This window comes from Vigna unguiculata, chromosome 7 (assembly GCF_004118075.2).
Source record: "Vigna unguiculata cultivar IT97K-499-35 chromosome 7, ASM411807v1, whole genome shotgun sequence".
Taxonomy (NCBI): domain Eukaryota; kingdom Viridiplantae; phylum Streptophyta; class Magnoliopsida; order Fabales; family Fabaceae; genus Vigna; species Vigna unguiculata.
Window position 1 is genome coordinate 26,478,874 of NC_040285.1, and position 19,881 is coordinate 26,498,754.

At 31.6% G+C, this 19,881-nt stretch overlaps 1 protein-coding gene across 2 annotated transcripts; it reads right to left on the reverse strand.

Annotated features, from left to right (window-relative positions):
* LOC114192070 (serine/threonine-protein kinase WNK1-like) lies at window positions 1-3,751 on the reverse strand. Of its 2 annotated transcripts, XM_028081642.1 has the most exons (8): window positions 3,298-3,751; window positions 3,183-3,220; window positions 2,739-2,966; window positions 2,380-2,600; window positions 2,045-2,202; window positions 1,532-1,961; window positions 1,233-1,436; window positions 538-1,129 (listed from the first exon to the last, which is right to left on the reverse strand). In XM_028081642.1, the coding sequence occupies exons 1-8, from the start codon at window positions 3,370-3,372 to the stop codon at window positions 1,044-1,046; spliced, it is 1,440 nt and encodes a 479-aa protein (XP_027937443.1). In that variant the 5' UTR covers window positions 3,373-3,751; the 3' UTR covers window positions 538-1,043. The 2 variants fall into 2 exon arrangements, with proteins under 2 accessions (XP_027937442.1, XP_027937443.1); XM_028081641.1 differs by having other exon boundaries at window positions 1-1,436; window positions 3,298-3,750.
* Between the last annotated feature and the right edge of the window lie 16,130 nt (window positions 3,752-19,881).

Consider the following 19,881-nt stretch of genomic DNA (forward strand, 5'->3'; position numbering starts at 1 on the left):
TAAAGCAAACAGGTAAAAGGTCTATCAATACTTATTTCATTACCTGGGAGATACAATAAACTTGGACAGATTTACAGACTCTACAGTTTTCATATTTTACATGCCTCAAATATCAAATTCAGGATCACTAACATTTGTAACCAAAATCTGATTTTTTTTTTCCTAGATAAATAAACACTCGAGTGTATGTTGATGCCTTTTGTGGGGGTGGGAAAAGGATTTTAGCTAGTAGTTACTGATTTCCATGTTGATAAATTCAGATTCCTATGAAAAAGGTGGGAAGGGGAACGATGTAGAAATAGGATAGCCTCTATATGGGGGGATTTATATTATATATAATCTACAAAAGAATCCATTGAGTACCTCACAAAATTATATATCAACAGCATCAACTGGTAGAGAAACTGTCCTGTGCAGAGAGTGTGGAAGCAACGAGCCACTGTAAAAACTCTTTGCAGTAACCATACCTTTGCCAGGGGATTCTGTCGCCTCACAATTTTGGGCCCTTTGGGTGTCCGAATTGGGGCTGCTTTCATGGACATGAGGGTGGTTACTGGAACCACAATGCCACTTATTAGTAAGAGGATTCATCTGAGTCCCATTGTTGCCTTCTTTTAATGATGTTTCTGTCAGAGAAGGTGACAAGAAGCCATTTTCTGTTTTCTGCTCTTTGTTAGTACTGTGTGAAGATTGCTCAAACTGTTTGTCCTTATGATCCCTTAATTCCATTTGGTACTTGGCTCTTAGCCATCTGAGTTCCTTTTGGATCTCTTTCTCGTAGTCTTCTCCTAGATCACCATATGCAGATTGGATAGTAGAGAAGTCATGACTTCCAGATAAATTTCTTAGAGAATTTGCAGCATTGAATGAAACCTTGTTTTCCCAAACATCATGTTCTTTATCTTTAGCTGGAAGTGGTTTATCTAATTGCTCGCATTGTTCATCAGAATGGCTTTGATCAGACTCTACTGGACTCAGTTCACGACTTTCGTGCTGATTCCATAACTCCTGATACTGCAAGCTGTCTAACTGGCTTGATATGTTCAGATCCCCTCTACCATGGTTGTCATACTCTTCAGATTGGAAGGTAATCTCCTCAAACCGCCCATGCATTGAAGCACATCCATGCCTACAACACCCAAGTTGCAGGTTCTTGTCACCTGGATTGTGTGAGAGAAAATCCAGAAAAGAACCGCTAGAAGTATGATTAGACACACAGTTGTGACAAAAACCTTGATTTGCAAAACGGGGAGTTTCGTCAATTCCTGGTCCTGGTCTCCATTCAGGTACCAAGGAAGCAATTTCCCCATCAATCATATCAGCTATTCTGGTAACATCCTGGTCCGTAATGTCGAGCTCTGCAACCATTTCAGTTGCCACACTTATTGCTGTGTCCGTCTCTATGTCAAAAGGGAAATAAATATTCCGGATGCGACCTGCGACAATCAAATCATACTATCAGGTTTAAATTCCATGGTGAAATATTCAAATCACATTGTTTTATAAGACACAGGAAAAAGGGCTAGCCAACCTTCTTTATCAGCAATTCTTAGTCTCAAAAAGATGCCACCATCATCTTTCCTCTTGCCCTTGATGCTTATGTCAACATCTTCAGAGGGTTCATCATCATGGTACTCAAAAAGTTCAATTCCACTTGGTTCAATCTCTGCCGGATGAGGACACCAGTCTCCTTCATACCCGAAGCCGTTTGAGTATTCAGTACTGAAGTTACTGTAGCTTCGATGAAGATCAAAGAATGGTTGTCTGATGAGAGAACCAAATTCATCCAATTCTGCATTTTCTACAGCTCTCATATCATATTCATAATCATCAATTCGAAGAAATGGATCATCTAGAAGCTCCCTTGCAGAAAGCCTAAGAGACACTGTGGCCAAGCATTTTTCAACAAATTGTCGCACCTCCGGATCCTTCACTCTATATAAAGCATCTGGCTTTTTCCCCTGGACGTAGAAAATGCCAATGAAATTTCACCACCAATGAAAATCCCCTTATGGAAAAGACATAAGAAAGGGAACAAACTTACAGAAACAACTTTCTTATATATTTGAGCCGGATGAGTACATTCACTATAAGGATATTCGAACGTGACCATCTCTAGTATGCACATCCCAAAGGAATAGATGTCAACTAGCTCATTATATGCCTCTTCATATACTTCAGGGGCCATGAACTCGGGCGTCCCTGTGAAAACAGAAGAGACACAGATAAAGCCCCAACTAGAATCACTGATCCTTGTTATTACCAAATCATTTCCAAAAGACATAAACTAAGGTGAACAAATTGTCATAGGATTTTGAGCTGGCCTCAGCTTTTCTTGACAACTACCTACACGATATTGCTGAAATTAAACAAACATACCTACACAATGAGCTGCATGAGATTTCCGGAGAATTGCTGCCAAACCAAGATCCCCAATTTTCACTTCCCCTTGGTTTCCATTGACAAAAATGTTATCACATTTTAGATCTCTATGGATCACAGGCGGATCGTGACTATGAAGATAGAGAAGTCCACTCAAGATCTGTCTACACCAATGCTTCACTGCTCTGATGTTAACTCTCTTGTGCTTTAGCCTATACCTGTTTCACAATTAAAACAAGCGAAAGTAAGAAAGAAGAAGAAACGACCCCACTGTACAAGATCTAGAATGCACGGAGATGAATGATGAACAGGAATAATGCAGTTGCCGAGATAGTAGTGGCAACTAAGGAACTTACTGTCTGAGTGTACCGGAGGTGAACATTTCAGTCACGAAGTTGATATTCCTATTCGCAGTATCAACCCAAGAAGTGTAGAATTTCATAATGTTCCTGTGCTTCAATGTTTTGAGGAGGTGAATTTCACAATAAAGCCTCTCAAGATCTTCAGGACTTTGCAGAAAATCATACAGCTTGACCTGGTTCCAAGCAACTTCAATCCCTTGATACTCATCAAATGCCCTATATCTGCATCAATTAAGAAGCAAAACCACAGACAAAGAAAAAGTAGATTTATCAGATGCCCTTCTCCACAAACTCAACGAAAAGCATAAAGAAGTTCAGTTTCTAAGGAAACCAGAACTAGGCCAGAAATACAATAAACTTGAAGTGAAAATAAAAAATAAAAAATCCATCTTTGAGAAAAATGATGGTAAATGAAATAGGATGAGCTTGTAAACATACACTGTCTTTGAAGCTCCTTTTCCGAGGATTTCATTGTACTGCAATAAACAGGGAAAATCATCATGAAAGTGAGGCATAGGAGGAAGAGGAGAAAATGGGGAGAAAGAGAGTATACTCTGCCATATCTGCCAGTTGGATCAACTTCAACAAACTCAGAGTCATCTGGTTCAAGGTGTGTGACCCCATTCATCGTCTGAATTTGCTGCACTGGATGCCTCTTTTGCTATGCTATGATTAGATTTCTCTCCTATGTTCTTCCTCTTTTGTTATGACACGAACACAACCCAAAAGGGAGGAAGAGGGAGGAATAATATTTTTTTTTAAATAATAGTTTTTCCGCAACCTTTCGAGGAGATTTTTTTAAGAAAAAAAACCCATGAAATAATTCACGAGAAAGAGAATAAAAACAGGGGGCAGAGGGAGAGAGAGAAAGTTAACCAGAAAGAGAAGGGAAAACTGTATGTGTGCCACAAATTCTGAGGGGAATGGGAAACAATACAAAGAAAGAGAGTCACCCAATCCATGAGGGAACGTGACAAATAGACAAAGGAGAGAGACGTGCACAGTCATCACCTGTGTTTTTAATCTTAACCATAATCCTCTATTTTTTAAACATTTGAATTATAATAACTATGAGTTTGACCAATTGAATCTATCGATCCATATTAGCTTTACTGGTTCAATCTCTCATTTTATTCTTAAAAAACAACATTAATTAATCATGGCAACACGACAAACCCAGCACGGACAGAGCTGGCCTGTAAAGTAAAAACGTTAAGTGAAAAACAACGCCGCGCTCCGTACCACCTACCAGACTCATGCCCAAAACGCAACTGCCACAAAAAATATTAATTACTCACTTTTTTTTTTTCTTTATGCTAAAAATATTGAAGCGCCAACGTTTGCTTTGTTGCCCGTGTAGCTGAAACTTTTAGAACTTACGTTACAAAAGCATGACTCACTCTGCTCTGTGAAAAACAAAATATAATTAATTACTTTTTTTTGTGGTTTTAATATTTAATTTGATATTATTATTATTAGTAAAAAGTTGAACTGAATCTTTCAATTTCTAAAAACAAAGCCTAGGGGACCTGGGATACTAAAAGAGCAAGCATTCACATTTATGACATAAAGGACTAGAAATTTTGCCTCCATGCAAGTTCCCTAGAACAACGGTGACGGTTATAAGATTGTAAGAAATGCATTTATCCATTTTTGGTAAAAACACCTCCACTTGGTTTGTCAGTTTGTCACAAGACATGTATATTCTTCTATTTGAAATAAACAAGATTGTGCGAGCCTTCCATAGCCACTATAAAATATACACACAGAGGATCCCACTACTTTTCATCCATTATCTAGTCACATGCTCCTAAAGAAAATTTCTGGTAGAAAACCCAGGTTTTTCCAGATTGAACTCATTCTAGGATAGTCACGAAGACAGTGAATAATATCTTCAGTATTAGTACTGCATCTCTTACATGTTAGGATTGGAATGAGTCTATACGATGAAGAACTGCATATGTGTCGGGAGTGCATCTTACCCATAAACTAAATAAAAGATTTGATTTTTCCTGAGTCTTTGATTGTCCATGTCCAGCTCCAAGGAACCTTCGTATCAACTAGATGCTGCTCTAGACTCCACCATTGAATTTCTGAATGAGTGAGTAAATACCATCTATAGTTTTTTTTGTTAGATAAGAAAAATTTATAATATATAAATTAATACAAATCTGATTTTTTATAAGATTGAAATTATATTTTTTTTACAATAATATTAAAACTATTTAAATGTATCTGGCTAAACTATAAATATGATTCCTTGTCCATAAATTTGAGTATACACCTTCAGTAATCTTTCTATTTCTTTATTTTTTTCTTGAATATCTCACTCATATATCATTTGTTCTTTGATAAAAGCTTGTTAGAATTATCTGAGAAAACTTTACAACTCTAATCTATCATAACCACAAATAGAGTAAGTTCTTTTTCTTCCTTATTTTTGATAATTCAAATTGGGTTTTCCATTTTTTGTGCTTGGGTGGGTTGCATGTGGACCAATCCTATTCATATGCCCCTCTCATGAGGATGAGTTCAATCACATTCTCATCTGGATAAGTGTTGGGGAGTTTAAGAACACCATTTGATACGAGGGAAGTTAATTTTAGCTATCTCGTTATTTGATTTTCTAATTGATGGTTGTATGTGTTGGATTGTGATTGTATGACAAATTTTAGGAATGATTTGAAGCTGTTAGCAAATCAAATGCATAATTTATGTGAATTTTTTTAAAAGTTAGGATTTTATGCCATTTTCTTAGTTGAATTTGAATATGGAACGGTGAAATTACTTATGGAATGAATGGTTTCAATTATTTATTTAAATTTAGAGTGTTTGTGACTTGGTGGAAGGTTGAATTTGGTTTTGGTGTGCTTGGCACCAGCTGATTTGCAGGATTTTGTTTGTCTATGTTATGCAGATTCCCTAGGAGATTACCTAATTATGCAGGCATGATTAGAAGTTGTTAGATGCGAAATGAGATGTTTGAATTTAAATACAAGATTTTATGTGAATTTTAGAAAAGTTAGGGTTTTATGTCATTGCGTTGGTTGAATTTGAATATGAAACTCTGAAATTACTAGTGTGTACTAGAACGGATGGTTTCAATTGTGAATTTAGAGTGTTTGTGACTTAAAAGCTTGTATTTGGTTTTAGTGTGCTTAACATTAGTTGAATTGCAGAATTTGTTGTCTGTGTTATGCAGACTCCTTGGGCGAAACTTATTTTATATAAGGTGACAGCCAAAAAGAGATTTGACAAAAAATTAGTAAAAATCTGTTTGTTAGGTCTGTTCGGTGGTCGAACACTCTCGCTGAGCAAATGTCAAACTGATTTATGGCCGTGAGTATAAAATTTTAAAAAATATATTATTTATGATATGTTTTCTTATCTACTTAATATTTTTCACCTATTTTTTTTTTTCATACTTACAACTTTATTTAAGATATTCATATACTTAGACAATTCTCATTAATTATATATATATATATATATATATATATATATATTTGATTTTTTATGATTTCAATAAAAATAAATTGTAAAAAACAAAGCATTACTGATTAACGTCATCTCTACAATGTCACACCTCCATCAGACATAAAAAAACTTGATTGTATCGGTGAAACCTCATCACTAATGTTTAAGTTCTACACATGCTATAATTATCTTATTAACCAAAGACTATTAACATGTGCACAATTAGTTTTTTATATAATAAGATTTATATTGAGAAGATAATAATTAAAAAAAAAAAGAGTGTGATGATATTTTTATAAATAAGTAGAACTTATTTTCATTGATCCTACAATATATTTTAATCTAAAAGTTAAAATCATGGTTGTTTGTTAGAATCTCATTCATACTATAATTTATTAATGTTTTCATTGGATTTGTTTTTGTGTACTTTTTTTTTTCACACGTTCTCTTACGCACTATAAAATTAACTCTTTTCATTTGTAGGTGTTTATTTTGTATTTAGTATTTATAATTTGCTGTTGTTGTTTTCGTTTTATTTGTTTTACTGATATATTAAGTATAAAATGTGTATGAATGTACGTCTATCTTAATAAAAAAATTTAATTGTAAAAAAATTTGAAAAAAGTTATAACTAACATTACCAGCTTTAATAAAAATTATACGTAATGAGGGACAATCATTAGTTATAATACATTATCATTTATATATTCAAATTATATATTTTTTATATTTAAATAAATCTCATTCTTGTCTGATATCAATAATATCTGTTTTTATATATAAAAATTCTCTCCTAACTTTTAATGCAACAAGTTTTTTTTTTTTTATGGAAGATAAACATATAATTTCAGGATAAATCTTGTATTATAATACTCTCCTTAGTGATTAGGAATGTTTGGATGAAGTCTTTTATACATACTTTTAGGAATAGAAAATAAAAATGTTATAAATTAAGTTATTTTGTACATATGATTTTGTATTAATGTGTATATTATCTTTTAAAAGTAAATATTATAAATTAAGTTATTTTGTACATATGATTTTGTATTAATTTGTATATTATCTTTTAAAAGTAAATATGCAGTTGGAATTTGAATATTTTATATATTTATAAATTATATTTATTCTATGGAGATGCAAATTCACTCACATTCATATCCTGAATTTTATGAAAATTAATTTTTTCTGGTGTCAACGGAAGGAAGATGCAAAGATAAGAACATATCTAATGCTGTGACAACATCTCTTCTGATTCTTTTCACCAATTATTCGTCATAGGTCACAATCATGGGCACACAGACCAAAGTCAATTCACAGGATCGAGAAGGTTTAATTTTCAGCATTTTCATCATTCAATACTTTTGCTTTCACCGATAAAATTGTATTATAACTAGTCATTCATAAGAAAATAGTTTGGAGATGAAGACTACTACGTAGTGATAAAAAATAGATATGATCAATTTTATACTTGCTTTAGACACACAGTATATAATCTTGGAATTTTCATAACCTTATTATGGAAAATGGCTTATGATTCAGATTGTGGGGCATGCAATATTTAACACAACAACTCTTTCATAACTCAATACATCCAAACTTATAAAAAAATTCTCCATTAATATTTCGTTACCTAACTCAGACTTTCTAATATAATTAACATGTTAATTCAAATAATCAACAAATTTGTAATACATTAAAAGATAATTTTAATATGTCATTTCACTAGTTCAGAATCGCTAGTTCAGAATCGCGTTTTTAACTCGTTTTATAGGCTTTGATTATTGCGGAACTGAAACCTATAAGAATACGGTGATATTTTTGAATTTTTTTGCTTCGTGTCCCTATCCAACCAAAGCCTATAAGAGCTTTTATGTTTCGATTATCATTCAACTGAGGCCTATAACTCGTCAGTGTTCCCCAAAAATTCAAAATTGTCACTGACAATAGAGACTTTGGTCTCAGGTGGAATAGAATCGTGAGACCTATATAACTTTATATGTCTCGATTATTTTTAGACTTTATTTAAAAGAATGAAATTTGAACATAAAAATTGAAATTTATTAACCCTCTGTATTTTTATTTATCTTACTTTTTCAACTATGTCAATGTATTTTTTATTTGTCTTCATTACTTATAAACCAACCTGGCTCGCTCAACCTAGTTAATTAAAGTTATTAGTGAATTATGTTCGATTGAATCCATATCTAAATTTACAATTTTTGAATGTACTCCTATTCAAATTCATAATAAATCGAATCAACCCACTTATTTTAATTTTACTCTAACAATTCTATTCATTGTATTAATTTTTTTTCTCAATAAAAATAAAGCACTCATATTATCTAAAAAACATTCGCTTTGGGTTTATTTCTTCTTTAAAGTTTATATATATATTGTTGGGTATTGGGCTCCCTTCCTATGTGGAGAAAAGGCCCAAAATTTGAGAAGCTCATGTCTCACTTAACCTAGTGGAGAGGAGGCTATAAAAAAGAGAGAGGCAGAACAATAGAGTTAGAATACACTGAAAGCCCTAACACATAGAGGGAGAGGTAGAGGGAAAATTCTGTTCACGTTTTTCATAGAGCTGTCGCAGTAAATTCGGCGCTGCAGATTCGTTCACCGTTGGATCGGACTGAAATTTTTACAGCAGGTTCGGAACTCATTGCTCTTCATTCTGACCGGTCGGATCTTTGATACGAGGTCTGAGTTGGGAGATATTAATTTCGCACTGCAGCAGTGATTTGTAGAGGTTTTCCCCTCTTGTTCTTCTCTATTTGAAAGCTTTGTTGTTTTGTTATTTGGTTGAGTGTTGGCACTAATTTGTGCTATTGATTGAGACTCTTTTGTACTCTTGTTGATCATAGTGAAGCTATTTCTTTGGTCTGGACGACTCGTGGTTTTTACCCTTGATTTAAGGGGTTTTCCACGTTAAAAATCTTGGTGCCTTTATTTGTGCTTTTGGTGATTTATTATTGCTGCCCTTTGATTATTGCTCCTCATAGATTCTTGCAAGTTAGGGGAAATTATATCCGCTGCATTCTCTGGTATATTGTTTGTTGTTGTTTTCCCCATCAGAGTGGCATCAGAGCTCTTGGTTGGGCTATATTTACTTGCTTGAATGATGGAGGCAAATGCAAAGATGGTTGCTTTGAATGGTACAAATTATCATTTGTGGAAGGGCAAGATGAAAGATTTATTATTTGTCAAGAAATTGCATCTTCCGGTCTTTGCTACACAGAAGCCAGATTCTATGTCTAAAGAAGAATGGGACTTTGAGCACCAACAGGTATGTGGTTTTATTCGGCAATATGTTGAAGATAATGTTTATAATCATATTGCTAATGAGACACATGCCAGAGCTTTGTGGGAGAAGATTGAGTCTTTGTATGCTTCTAAGTCGGGCAATAATAAATTGTATTTGTTAAATTGCTTGATGAATTTGAGGTACAGAGAGAATTCTTCTATTTCTGATCACTTAAATGAGTTTCAAGGGCTCCTAGATCAATTGTCAGGAATGGGCATAAAGTTTGATGACGAAGTTATGGGATTATGGTTGCTTAATACTCTACCAGAGTCTTGGGAGGTATTTCGGATTTCAATTACAAACTCTGCCTCGAATGGTGTTGTTTCTTTTCAGATGGCAAAGAGCGGTGCTCTTAATGAAGAGATGAGAAGGAAGGCACATGGTTCTTCATCTCAGTCTGAGATGCTTGTTACAGAAGCTAGGGGGAGAAGTCAGAAAAAGGAACATAAAGGTGGTAGAGAGAAGAGTAGGAGCAAGTCCAAGTCAAGATACAAGAATTTAAAGTGCCATTTTTGTCATAAAACTGGGCACATTCAGAAATACTGTTTTAAGTGGAAAAAGGAGAACAAAGACAAGAAGGGCACACAGAGAGAGAATGATCATGATGATGATGATCGTGTCACTACTGCTACAGATGGTGATCTTGTTCTTCTTCGTGACTTTGAGTCCGTTAATCTTGTATCTGATGAGAGCATGTGGATTATTGATAGTGGTGCTACACTGCATGTTACACCTAGGAAGGAGTTCTTCACATCTTACACTTATGGTGATTTTGGAGTGTTGAAGATGGGTAATGATGGTGAGTCTAAAGTGATTGGTGTTGGTGATGTTTGCCTGCAAACCAACATGGGAGTGCAGTTGTTGCTTAAAGGAGTCAAACATGCTCCGGATGTCCGTTTTAATTTAATCTCTGTGCAGTTGCTTGATGATTGTGGTTATGACAATCACTTTGGTTCTAGTAAATGGAAGCTCACTAAAGGTAACTTGGTTATGGCTAGAGGGGAGAAACAATCTAAATTGTACTGGACTAAAGCTTTGGTTGCTAAAGACAGTGTGAATGCTATGTATATGGAGGCATCTTTGTGGCACCGGAGGCTTGGTCATATAAGTGAGAAAGGGCTTAACTGCTTAGCTAAAAAGGATGTGCTTATGGGATTGAGAAATGCAGAATTGAAGAAATGTTCTCATTGCATGGCTGGTAAACAAACCAGAGTATCTTTTAAGAAGCATCCACCCTCAAGGAAGTCAGAATTGCTTGAATTGGTGCATTCTGATGTTTGTGGCCCATTAAAGGTAAAGTCATTTAGTGGTGCACTTTACTTTGTTACTTTTATTGATGATTGTTCCAGGAAGCTATGGGTCTATGCTCTTCAGCGGAAAGGTCAAGTACTTGAAAAATTCAAGGAATTTCATGCTATGGTTGAGAGGCAATCAGGCAAGAAGCTGAAATGCATCCGTAGTGATAATGGTGGTGAGTACCGTGGACCTTTTGATGTTTATTGCAGGCAGCATGGTATTAGACACGAGAAGACTCCTCCTAAAACTCCTCAGTTGAATGGTCTAGCGGAGAGGATGAACAGGACCTTGGTTGAAAGGGTTACATGTATGCTTTCGGAAGCAAAGTTGCCTAAGCACTTTTGGGGAGAGGCATTGCATGCAACTGTGCATGTTATTAATCTCAGTCCTGCAGTTGCTTTGAATACTGAGGTGCCAGACAAAATTTGGTTTGGTAAAAATGTTAGCTATGATCATTTGCGTGTCTTTGGTTGCAGGGCATTTGTTCATGTTCCTAAGGATGAAAGATCCAAGTTAGATAAAAAGACAAGGCAATGTATCTTTATTGGTTATGGTGAGGATGAATTTGGCTACAGGTTTTATGATCCTGTTGAGAAGAAGCTTGTTAGAAGCCGTGATGTACAATTCATGGAAGACCAGACCATTGAAGACATTGATAAGGTGGAGAAGACCACACCCGAGAAAGATAGTAATCTCACTGATGGTAATCCGATGAGGTTGCCCGCTCACAATTTGGAGAATGTTGAAACGGAAGCTCAAGACAATGAGCAACATGGTGATGTTGATGATCAACAGGTTGGAAGTGGAGTAGAGGTTCCAATTGATGATGCTCAAGAGGAACATGATGATGATGATCTTGGTGATATATCTTAATCACCTCAAGTCCAACTCAGGAGGTCTAATAGACAGAAACAACCTTCTACAAGGTATTCTTGTGATGAGTACATAACCTTGACTGATGGTGGAGAACCTGAGTGTTTTGAAGAGACAAAGTTCATTGCTATTACTGAAGCATGCAAGGAGTTGTTATGGTTGAAGAAATTCTTGCAGGAGCTTGGTTTTAGGCAAGATAACTATTCATTGTTCGTTAATAGCCAAAGTGCTATCCATCTTGGTAAGAATCCAACTTTTCATTCTAGATCCAAACATATTGATGTGAGGTATCATTGGATACGTGATGCTTTGGATGCTAAGTTGTTGGAGTTGAAAAAGGTTCATACAGATGATAATGGTGCTGATATGATGACTAAAGCATTGCCAAGAGGAAAGTTTGAAGTTTGTTGTGAGATCGCCGGTTTGGCGGTTATCTCCACATAGTTGTGAGGGGGAGATTTGTTGGGTATTGGGCTCCCTTCCTATGTGGAGAAAAGGCCCAAAATTTGAGAAGCCCATGTCTCACTTAACCTAGTGGAGAGGAGGCTATAAAAAAGAGAGAGGCAGAACAATAGAGTTAGAATACACTGAAAGCCCTAACACATAGAGGGAGAGGTAGAGGGAAAATTTTGTTCACGTTTTTCATAGAGCTGTCGCAGTAAATTCGGCGCTGCAGATTCGTTCACCGTTGGATCGGACTGAAATTTTTACAGCAGGTTCGGAACTCATTGCTCTTCATTCTGACCGGTCGGATCTTTGATACGAGGTCTGAGTTGGGAGATATTAATTTCGCACTGCAGCAGTGATTTGTAGAGGTTTTCCCCTCTTGTTCTTCTCTATTTGAAAGCTTTGTTGTTTTGTTATTTGGTTGAGTGTTGGCACTAATTTGTGCTATTGATTGAGACTCTTTTGTACTCTTGTTGATCATAGTGAAGCTATTTCTTTGGTCTGGACGACTCGTGGTTTTTACCCTTGATTTAAGGGGTTTTCCACGTTAAAAATCTTGGTGCCTTTATTTGTGCTTTTGGTGATTTATTATTGCTGCCCTTTGATTATTGCTCCTCATAGATTCTTGCAAGTTAGGGGAAATTATATCCGCTGCATTCTTTGGTATATTGTTTGTTGTTGTTTTCCCCATCAGAGAGATTGTTAGGAATACAAGTGTGAGTCTAAGTCCCACATTGACCAGAAATGAGAAAGTAGAGCACTATATAAGAATAAAGACCCATAAACCCATTGCCTTAAGGTTTTGGGTTGAGAGTGGTGTCAGTGTCTTATGTGGTTAGGCTCAGATCTCATTGGTGTTGTTCTCCCTAGTGAAACCCCCTCTGTAAAACCTGACATATATATATATATATATATATATATATATATATATATATATATATTTGTAAAAGATAAAAATGAAGCAAATTATTATTGTTATTTCGGTGAGTATGTGGGTGTAATATGTATATATATCGAATGCATTTATTTTTCGTAAAAGCAATTTTTAAGTTACTTTAAAGAGTTCAATAGTTATAGACGGTTAGTATGAAATTTGTTTATGCTGTGAGCTTAAAAATCACCATTGAGATGTTTCTAGAAATAGTTAGTGTAAAAATATATAAATTTATCATACAAGGCTGTTATTAAAGTTAAATAATTTTCTTTATGTATTTTTGCATTAAAAAGTAAGATCCATTAAAGAAACACGGAATAAATAGTATGTGATTTTGTGAAAACTAAAGTCGTAATTTTTGAAAGTAATGATAGAGAGAGAAAAGAAAAAGTTGGATGGAAATAATAAATTAATATTTAGAATATTCAAAATAATAGTAGGAATGATCTGAAGTGCGAGATGAAGACGTGTGGTGTATGGAGGTTAGGGTGCAGTTATTGTAAACAGCAGCACATGCAGAGGTTAGTGGGATCCTATGCACCTCTTCACCCAATGTTTTACATTCATACTAATTTAATTAAACACTCAAATATCTTTTATCCTTTCTTTATTTGCCAGAGGATTTTGGGGCTTCATTGGTGGAGGAGAGGATCTCAATAACTCACCCCAAATAACTGTCTTTTGATTACTATATGATGTAAAGAAATTTCTTCTAATTATAAGTAAATTTGTACTCAAAGGATTTCTCATTTGATATTTCTTTTTTCTAAAAAATTATTACTTGTGATACTTAGATACACAAATACTTCAAATACCATGGTGTGAGACCATGTTATTGTCGTAAAATTATAAACAAAGATTAAAAATAAGATGAATAAATTATAGGTAAAAATGTTGGGTCATTTGATAAATGATCATTAGAGTTCTTCTTAAGAAAATTCAAGTCGGAGTCTAAATATCATATTGAGTTAAAATGAGAAAGTTGAACATATAAAAAAATGAAGTTCAAGGTGGTGTCAATCTTTTATATTTGTATTAAACTTATGCTTAATTGGTATTATATTTTCTTGACATGATTTATCTCAAAATTAAAGCTAAAACATTTTAAGTTTAACTAAAATTAAAGTTAGAAATTTATATCATGTATGTAAAGACTTGTGAATTCATCACTATTATAAAATTTATATCCACTTTTAGTGATATATGTGTAGTGATCAATTTTTTAATTAAAAATCAATTTAAAAATTATTTTTTATAGGTAAAATCTTAGTAGCTCACCAATTTATATACTAATTCATGATAAAAATTATTTTAGTTACTAATTTGAAAATTAACTATAACTTTTTTTTTTATTATAAATTATTTTAGTTATTAATAATTTTTAGTTTATAAATTAATATTGATTAATTATTTTTAATCATTATAATTAGTTATGATTTTTATTGTAGTGATACAATGAATCGACTTATGTAAGAAAATTAACAATATTGTATGAATTATGTTAATCATAACAAAATTGTTGTTAAGAGTAAATGACTATATTTTTGTACACATTATATGTCTATTGTCAATGAAATAAATATATTATCAAATTAAAATATTTATTTATTTGATAATTAATATAATAATTACATATTTTTTGTAATGCAAAAATATTTCATTAATTTTTTTTTTAAAATGAATAGAAAATGAAACCTATAAGAGAACAAATTTATTCTAAAATTCTTAGTTTAGATTTTTTTTTTTCAATTTTCTTTTTAAACGAGTTTTTGTCCGATAAAACTGAGATTTTGTAAAGCAGGAGAAAAATATATTAAATTAAATGGATAAAAATTTGGTTTGGAAAATATATTGGACCATCTAGTATTTTAAGTTCCTTTTCTTCGTGATTGGATTGATATACAAATGCTCTTTTTTTTTTAAGGTTGTTATTATAGGAACTTAATAGAATTGAATAATTAGTCAGAGAAACTTTCAAACATCGAATATAAACACATACTAATCAAGGTGAGGGAATTTAGTAATACATTTATATAATTTATTGGTTGTGGAAAGTGTTGGAAGACATGGTAGTAAATAATAATTTTAATCAGTAAGATGATACTTATTTTGGTTTAGATGTGTCAGTTTGATATTCATTTTTAAAAACGTGTTAATTGCGTCCAAACTTTTGAAAAAAATGTATCAATTAGGTCATTTAAAAAAAATAACAAAATTAACTATGTGCCAAGTGTACATATGTGTTTTTATTTATTTATATTATATTATATATATATATATATATATATATATATATATATATATATATATAAATTCTTGGAATAGTTTTTTAAAAGTTGTTGGGTTATTTTCTACAAGAGATAGTTACTCAAGGTTGACTATAACACTCAAACAACAATGTAATCACTAGAGTGCGAAAAATCATAAAGGGTATTGTTCGAATTGTATTTTGTATAAACAGGACAATATTCTTAAATGACATGATTAATACCTTCTTTATGTAAATGTTGTCACTCAAATGAGGGATATTCGCTTAAATAATGATATTAACAATATTTTTGTACAAAAAGCATGATTAAAAGTATATGATTAATGTTGAAATACATGACATGATGTGTGCCTCGTATATGTCCTCTTTGTCTAGCCTTTTGTAAGTCACTTATATACATGTATATGCATTATATAAGGTTTGACCTTGGATGCATGGTTTAGATGATCCTTAAGGTTGTTGGAAAGATACTTGGATAATGTCTCACATAATAATGATACATATAAAAACTTGTTAATAGAGATATGTTGACTTTACTTTTTGTTTTGTCATTATAAAAGACCTTAGATGATTGAAAGTTAAATGAGGTTTCAATTTGACTCAATAACAAATGTACATTCGACTTAAAAAATGTTTCATGTAAAGATGATATTAGTCATAAAAATGATAATAGGATAAGACACTTAGAGGCAATGTCTATCCCTTCTTTGTTTTGCTTAATAAGATTTGTCTCATCACCCATCTCGCTTCTCATAGGATGTTTGTTGAAGAATATTTGGAGATTCATTTTACACACGAGAGTGGATATTGATACTTATAGATATTTTTTAATTTTTAATTTTTAATAATATAATTTAAATATAATTATTTAAATATAAACTTGAATAAAATATTCATTTTAAAAAATAATTCAAATAACATTGTACAATAACATATTAATGCAAATAAGTTTGGTAGAAAAAAATAAAATTATATATAATGCACCAAAAGCATAAGCTTTAAATTAATATTTTTAAAAACAAATTAAATTTTGTAAGTCTAAATAAAAAAATACTAAAATATAAAATAATATTGTAAATAATTTTTTCAATAATTAATATTTCTCTTCAAAAATAAATATACCAAACACTTTATTTCTATAAAAATATTTAAATAAAATTCATTAACCATAATTAACAGACAATTAATATCCAGGAGTTAAATACCCATAATTATCAACGAATAATTAATATATATATATATATATATATATATATATATATATATATATATATATATATATAAATCAAAGTATTTAAATGTCAATTTCTTGTAGAATTTGTTTAATATCATTTAAAATCTTTCAAAAGACTAGTATTTATTAGCATTCAAGTGTGCATATAGAAAAATAAAAGTGCATATTTTCGTTATCAAGAATAAATCAACTCACACCTCTCTTGCTATAACTCGCTTGGGCCTTCTTCCCAACTTGTACACTTGTACTTCCAATTTTATTAACCAAACTTTTCAATTTTCTTGAACAAACTATTCACAATGAGAAATTTTGACGAAAGATGACAAATGTTCCTATAATTATAACAATTAATAACATATATTTTTTATACATTTTATCATAATTTCATTCTTTATATTTGCTAATGATTTTTTATAATAGCTATATGATTTTTTCTATTGTATTCATTATTTTGTATTATTATAAAAAATGTGGCCATATACGTTCTCGCGTCAGTATTTCCACCGTTTTATTAAAACGTAGATATAATAATAGAAAAAAAAATTAAATATAAAAAATAATATTAGAGAATAATGTACATTAAAATTTGATTAGAAATTATTACCACTTTTAGAGATTGTATTTATTTATCATATTATAATATTTTTAATTATATTATTTAGTTATTAGTTAATTATTGCAAACTATATTATTATTATTATTTACATTCCATTTTTAAGGTTATGTTTAACTGTGTTATTGAGTTAAGTTTAGTCATATTATTTGTAATTACTAGTTTATTTTTATATTAATCATGATTATCATATTATAACGTTTTTTTTTTACAATTATATTTTTCTTATATTCTATTGTTTCGTTGTAAAAATAGATCTTTTAACAGTGATCTCATTCTTTGAGTAAATGGAGTATAAATAATTTTAGTTGATAAAATAATAAAGTATAAATATAATAAAATATTCATAAGTGTTATACATGTATAGTAATTATTTTTTCCACCAATAACGAGATTTTCTACTTCATTATCTGTAAAATGAATTGCTTATTTTAGAGAAGTAAAACCGTCCCAGAATCAAAGTACAAAATATTATAAAATAACGACATATAACTAAACAGTACATGATAAAAACGCATTACAAATTTGAAATGTAAATATACAACATTGATGAAATTTTATATGTTTTATAACTTTGGACCAATTAATTAAGTCAGGACCATAGATGTTCCCAACCCAAGTTTCATTTTCATAATGATTTAATTTAAAATTTATTTAATCTTTTCTTAAAATATATAAAAATATGGGTATCAATTAATTGCATCGCTGTTGCGACTCAATTTGAAATCTGACCTTAGACACATTAAATAATATTAATAAGTTATTTTTTTTTTATAATTTACAAATAAAAGAATGTCTAAGATTGGTTTGATTTGTGGAGAAACTTTGAAATAAACATAGGTTGAGAAATTCATAGATAGAAAAAAAAAAACTAGAAAAATGCACAATATTTATTTTTGCACACCTTGTGCCCATAAAGTCTCTGTATTATGAATATATTTTTCTGACAAATAAATTATAAAAATGGCATATTTGTTCTTAAATTTCTGTCCACGAAAAAAAATTAAAAAGAAAAGAAAAGAAAAGTAAAGGGCGGCAAAAGATGTTTGGTGAAGTTGTGTTTTGAAATGTGATGAAAAGTGATGGATGGAACACCATACAAACATTATCCAAACAAACCCATCTTATTAATGTTGAGTAACGATCAACTGAAGGAGAGTAGAACAAATTAAACAGAATAGCAGAGGCCACACAATGCGACATGAAGACCCAACGTAGAACAATACAACAATGACGCAGGCTTGCATAATGAACCTGCAATCGCTTTGATATACAGTTTCTTTTCATTTTCATCTTGTTCCAATCATGGTGCTGCGTGTGTCCATGCCTCGTGGACCAAGACTGTGTGAAAATGAAAAATACTGAGTTTAAACATATGAAATCAGACTAAAGAAATTTCTGTCTCTTAAACATCATTTTTCTATCGATTACAAATAAGATGATATTTTGACCACTAAATTTTGACAACTTTATCTTACAATTTCGGATGTCATCTTTTAAGTGGTTTTAGAACACAGAGAAATGAGTAAATGAAAAAATGTATAACCACTTAAGAGATATCACTTTATGTTATAAGAGAAAGTTATCAAAATTTAATCGTCAAAAACTCATTTTTCTATAAATAGAGTGCATATCTTATAAGTATATTTTATGAAGTTTGAGATAGATTTAAAATCTATTTTTTAAACTGTGTCATTGTTATATAAAATTTTTCAAATCTCACTTTATAAATTATAGAATTAAATTAAACTTTAGGATCTAGATGCAAAATTGAAAGATACATTTTAGGATATATCGTTGGATCCAAGTGTGAGTCTAAAATCTTATATTAAATAAAAATGAGAAAGTTGATCATATAAGGATTAAAACCCATAAATTCATTGTCTTAAGATTTTGGGTTAAGAGTGATGTTAATCTTTTATGTATGAGTTGAACTCATATCTTATTGATATTATTGTATCTTTTCAATAATTCTTGAAAGATCCAACACTAATATCAGTTAGTTCATATAATGACCAACTTAGATGAGACCGTATCAAAAATACTTTTGACATTAAATATAAATAGAGAGATATCAAAATCATATTTTAAGTTAAAAGTTGTGTAAATATCTTAGTTAAACTCATATTACATTATATTTTTCCGGTGATCTTATCTCAAAACACAAAACACGCAACATATATGTTTAGCATTTGTCACTTTGACATGTGCCGCACATTGGTTCATACAGAATCTAGCACCGTGACCTCTCTGACACATTGATTTGCCAAAAGATATATAAATTTTAGTATTACAAGTGGTTAAAACTTCTTGGATAGTTAAATGTAGACGTAGAAGGCTAAGTTTTGTTGAATTCAATCCAATTGGTTATGGTTGATTTTGTGTTTTGGAACTTCACCCACTGTTTTTGGGTTCTGATTTTGAAGTTCTAGAGTTGCAGCAGTGGCATCATTTTTTGTCTGTCTTTTAATAATCTCCACGGTCTGTTCCTGCTAACAGATAAATACGAAGTTCATGTTGATGACCAGAAAAAATGATGAAAATTAAAGTTGGGGAAACATGCGCACATGAGATGCTTTACAAGTCAGCGAATGCGTCCCAGTGCCTAGTAGAGAGATTAGTATCACCAAAAGTTTAGATTACCATACACACACTCACGTCCAACTCACTCATTATAATTTTATTTATTT

Bases quoted from the DNA above. Each gene is read 5' to 3' on its own strand.
- LOC114192070 (XM_028081641.1), bottom strand. From the start codon at position 3,372: ATGAATGGGGTCACACACCTTGAACCAGATGACTCTGAGTTTGTTGAA. The intron at 2,601-2,738 runs GTAAGTTCCTTA...ATTGTGAAACAG, and splicing joins ACCTCCGGTACACTCAGACA to GTATAGGCTAAAGCACAAGA. The intron at 1,437-1,531 runs GTTGGCTAGCCC...TGATTGTCGCAG, and splicing joins AAGAATTGCTGATAAAGAAG to GTCGCATCCGGAATATTTAT.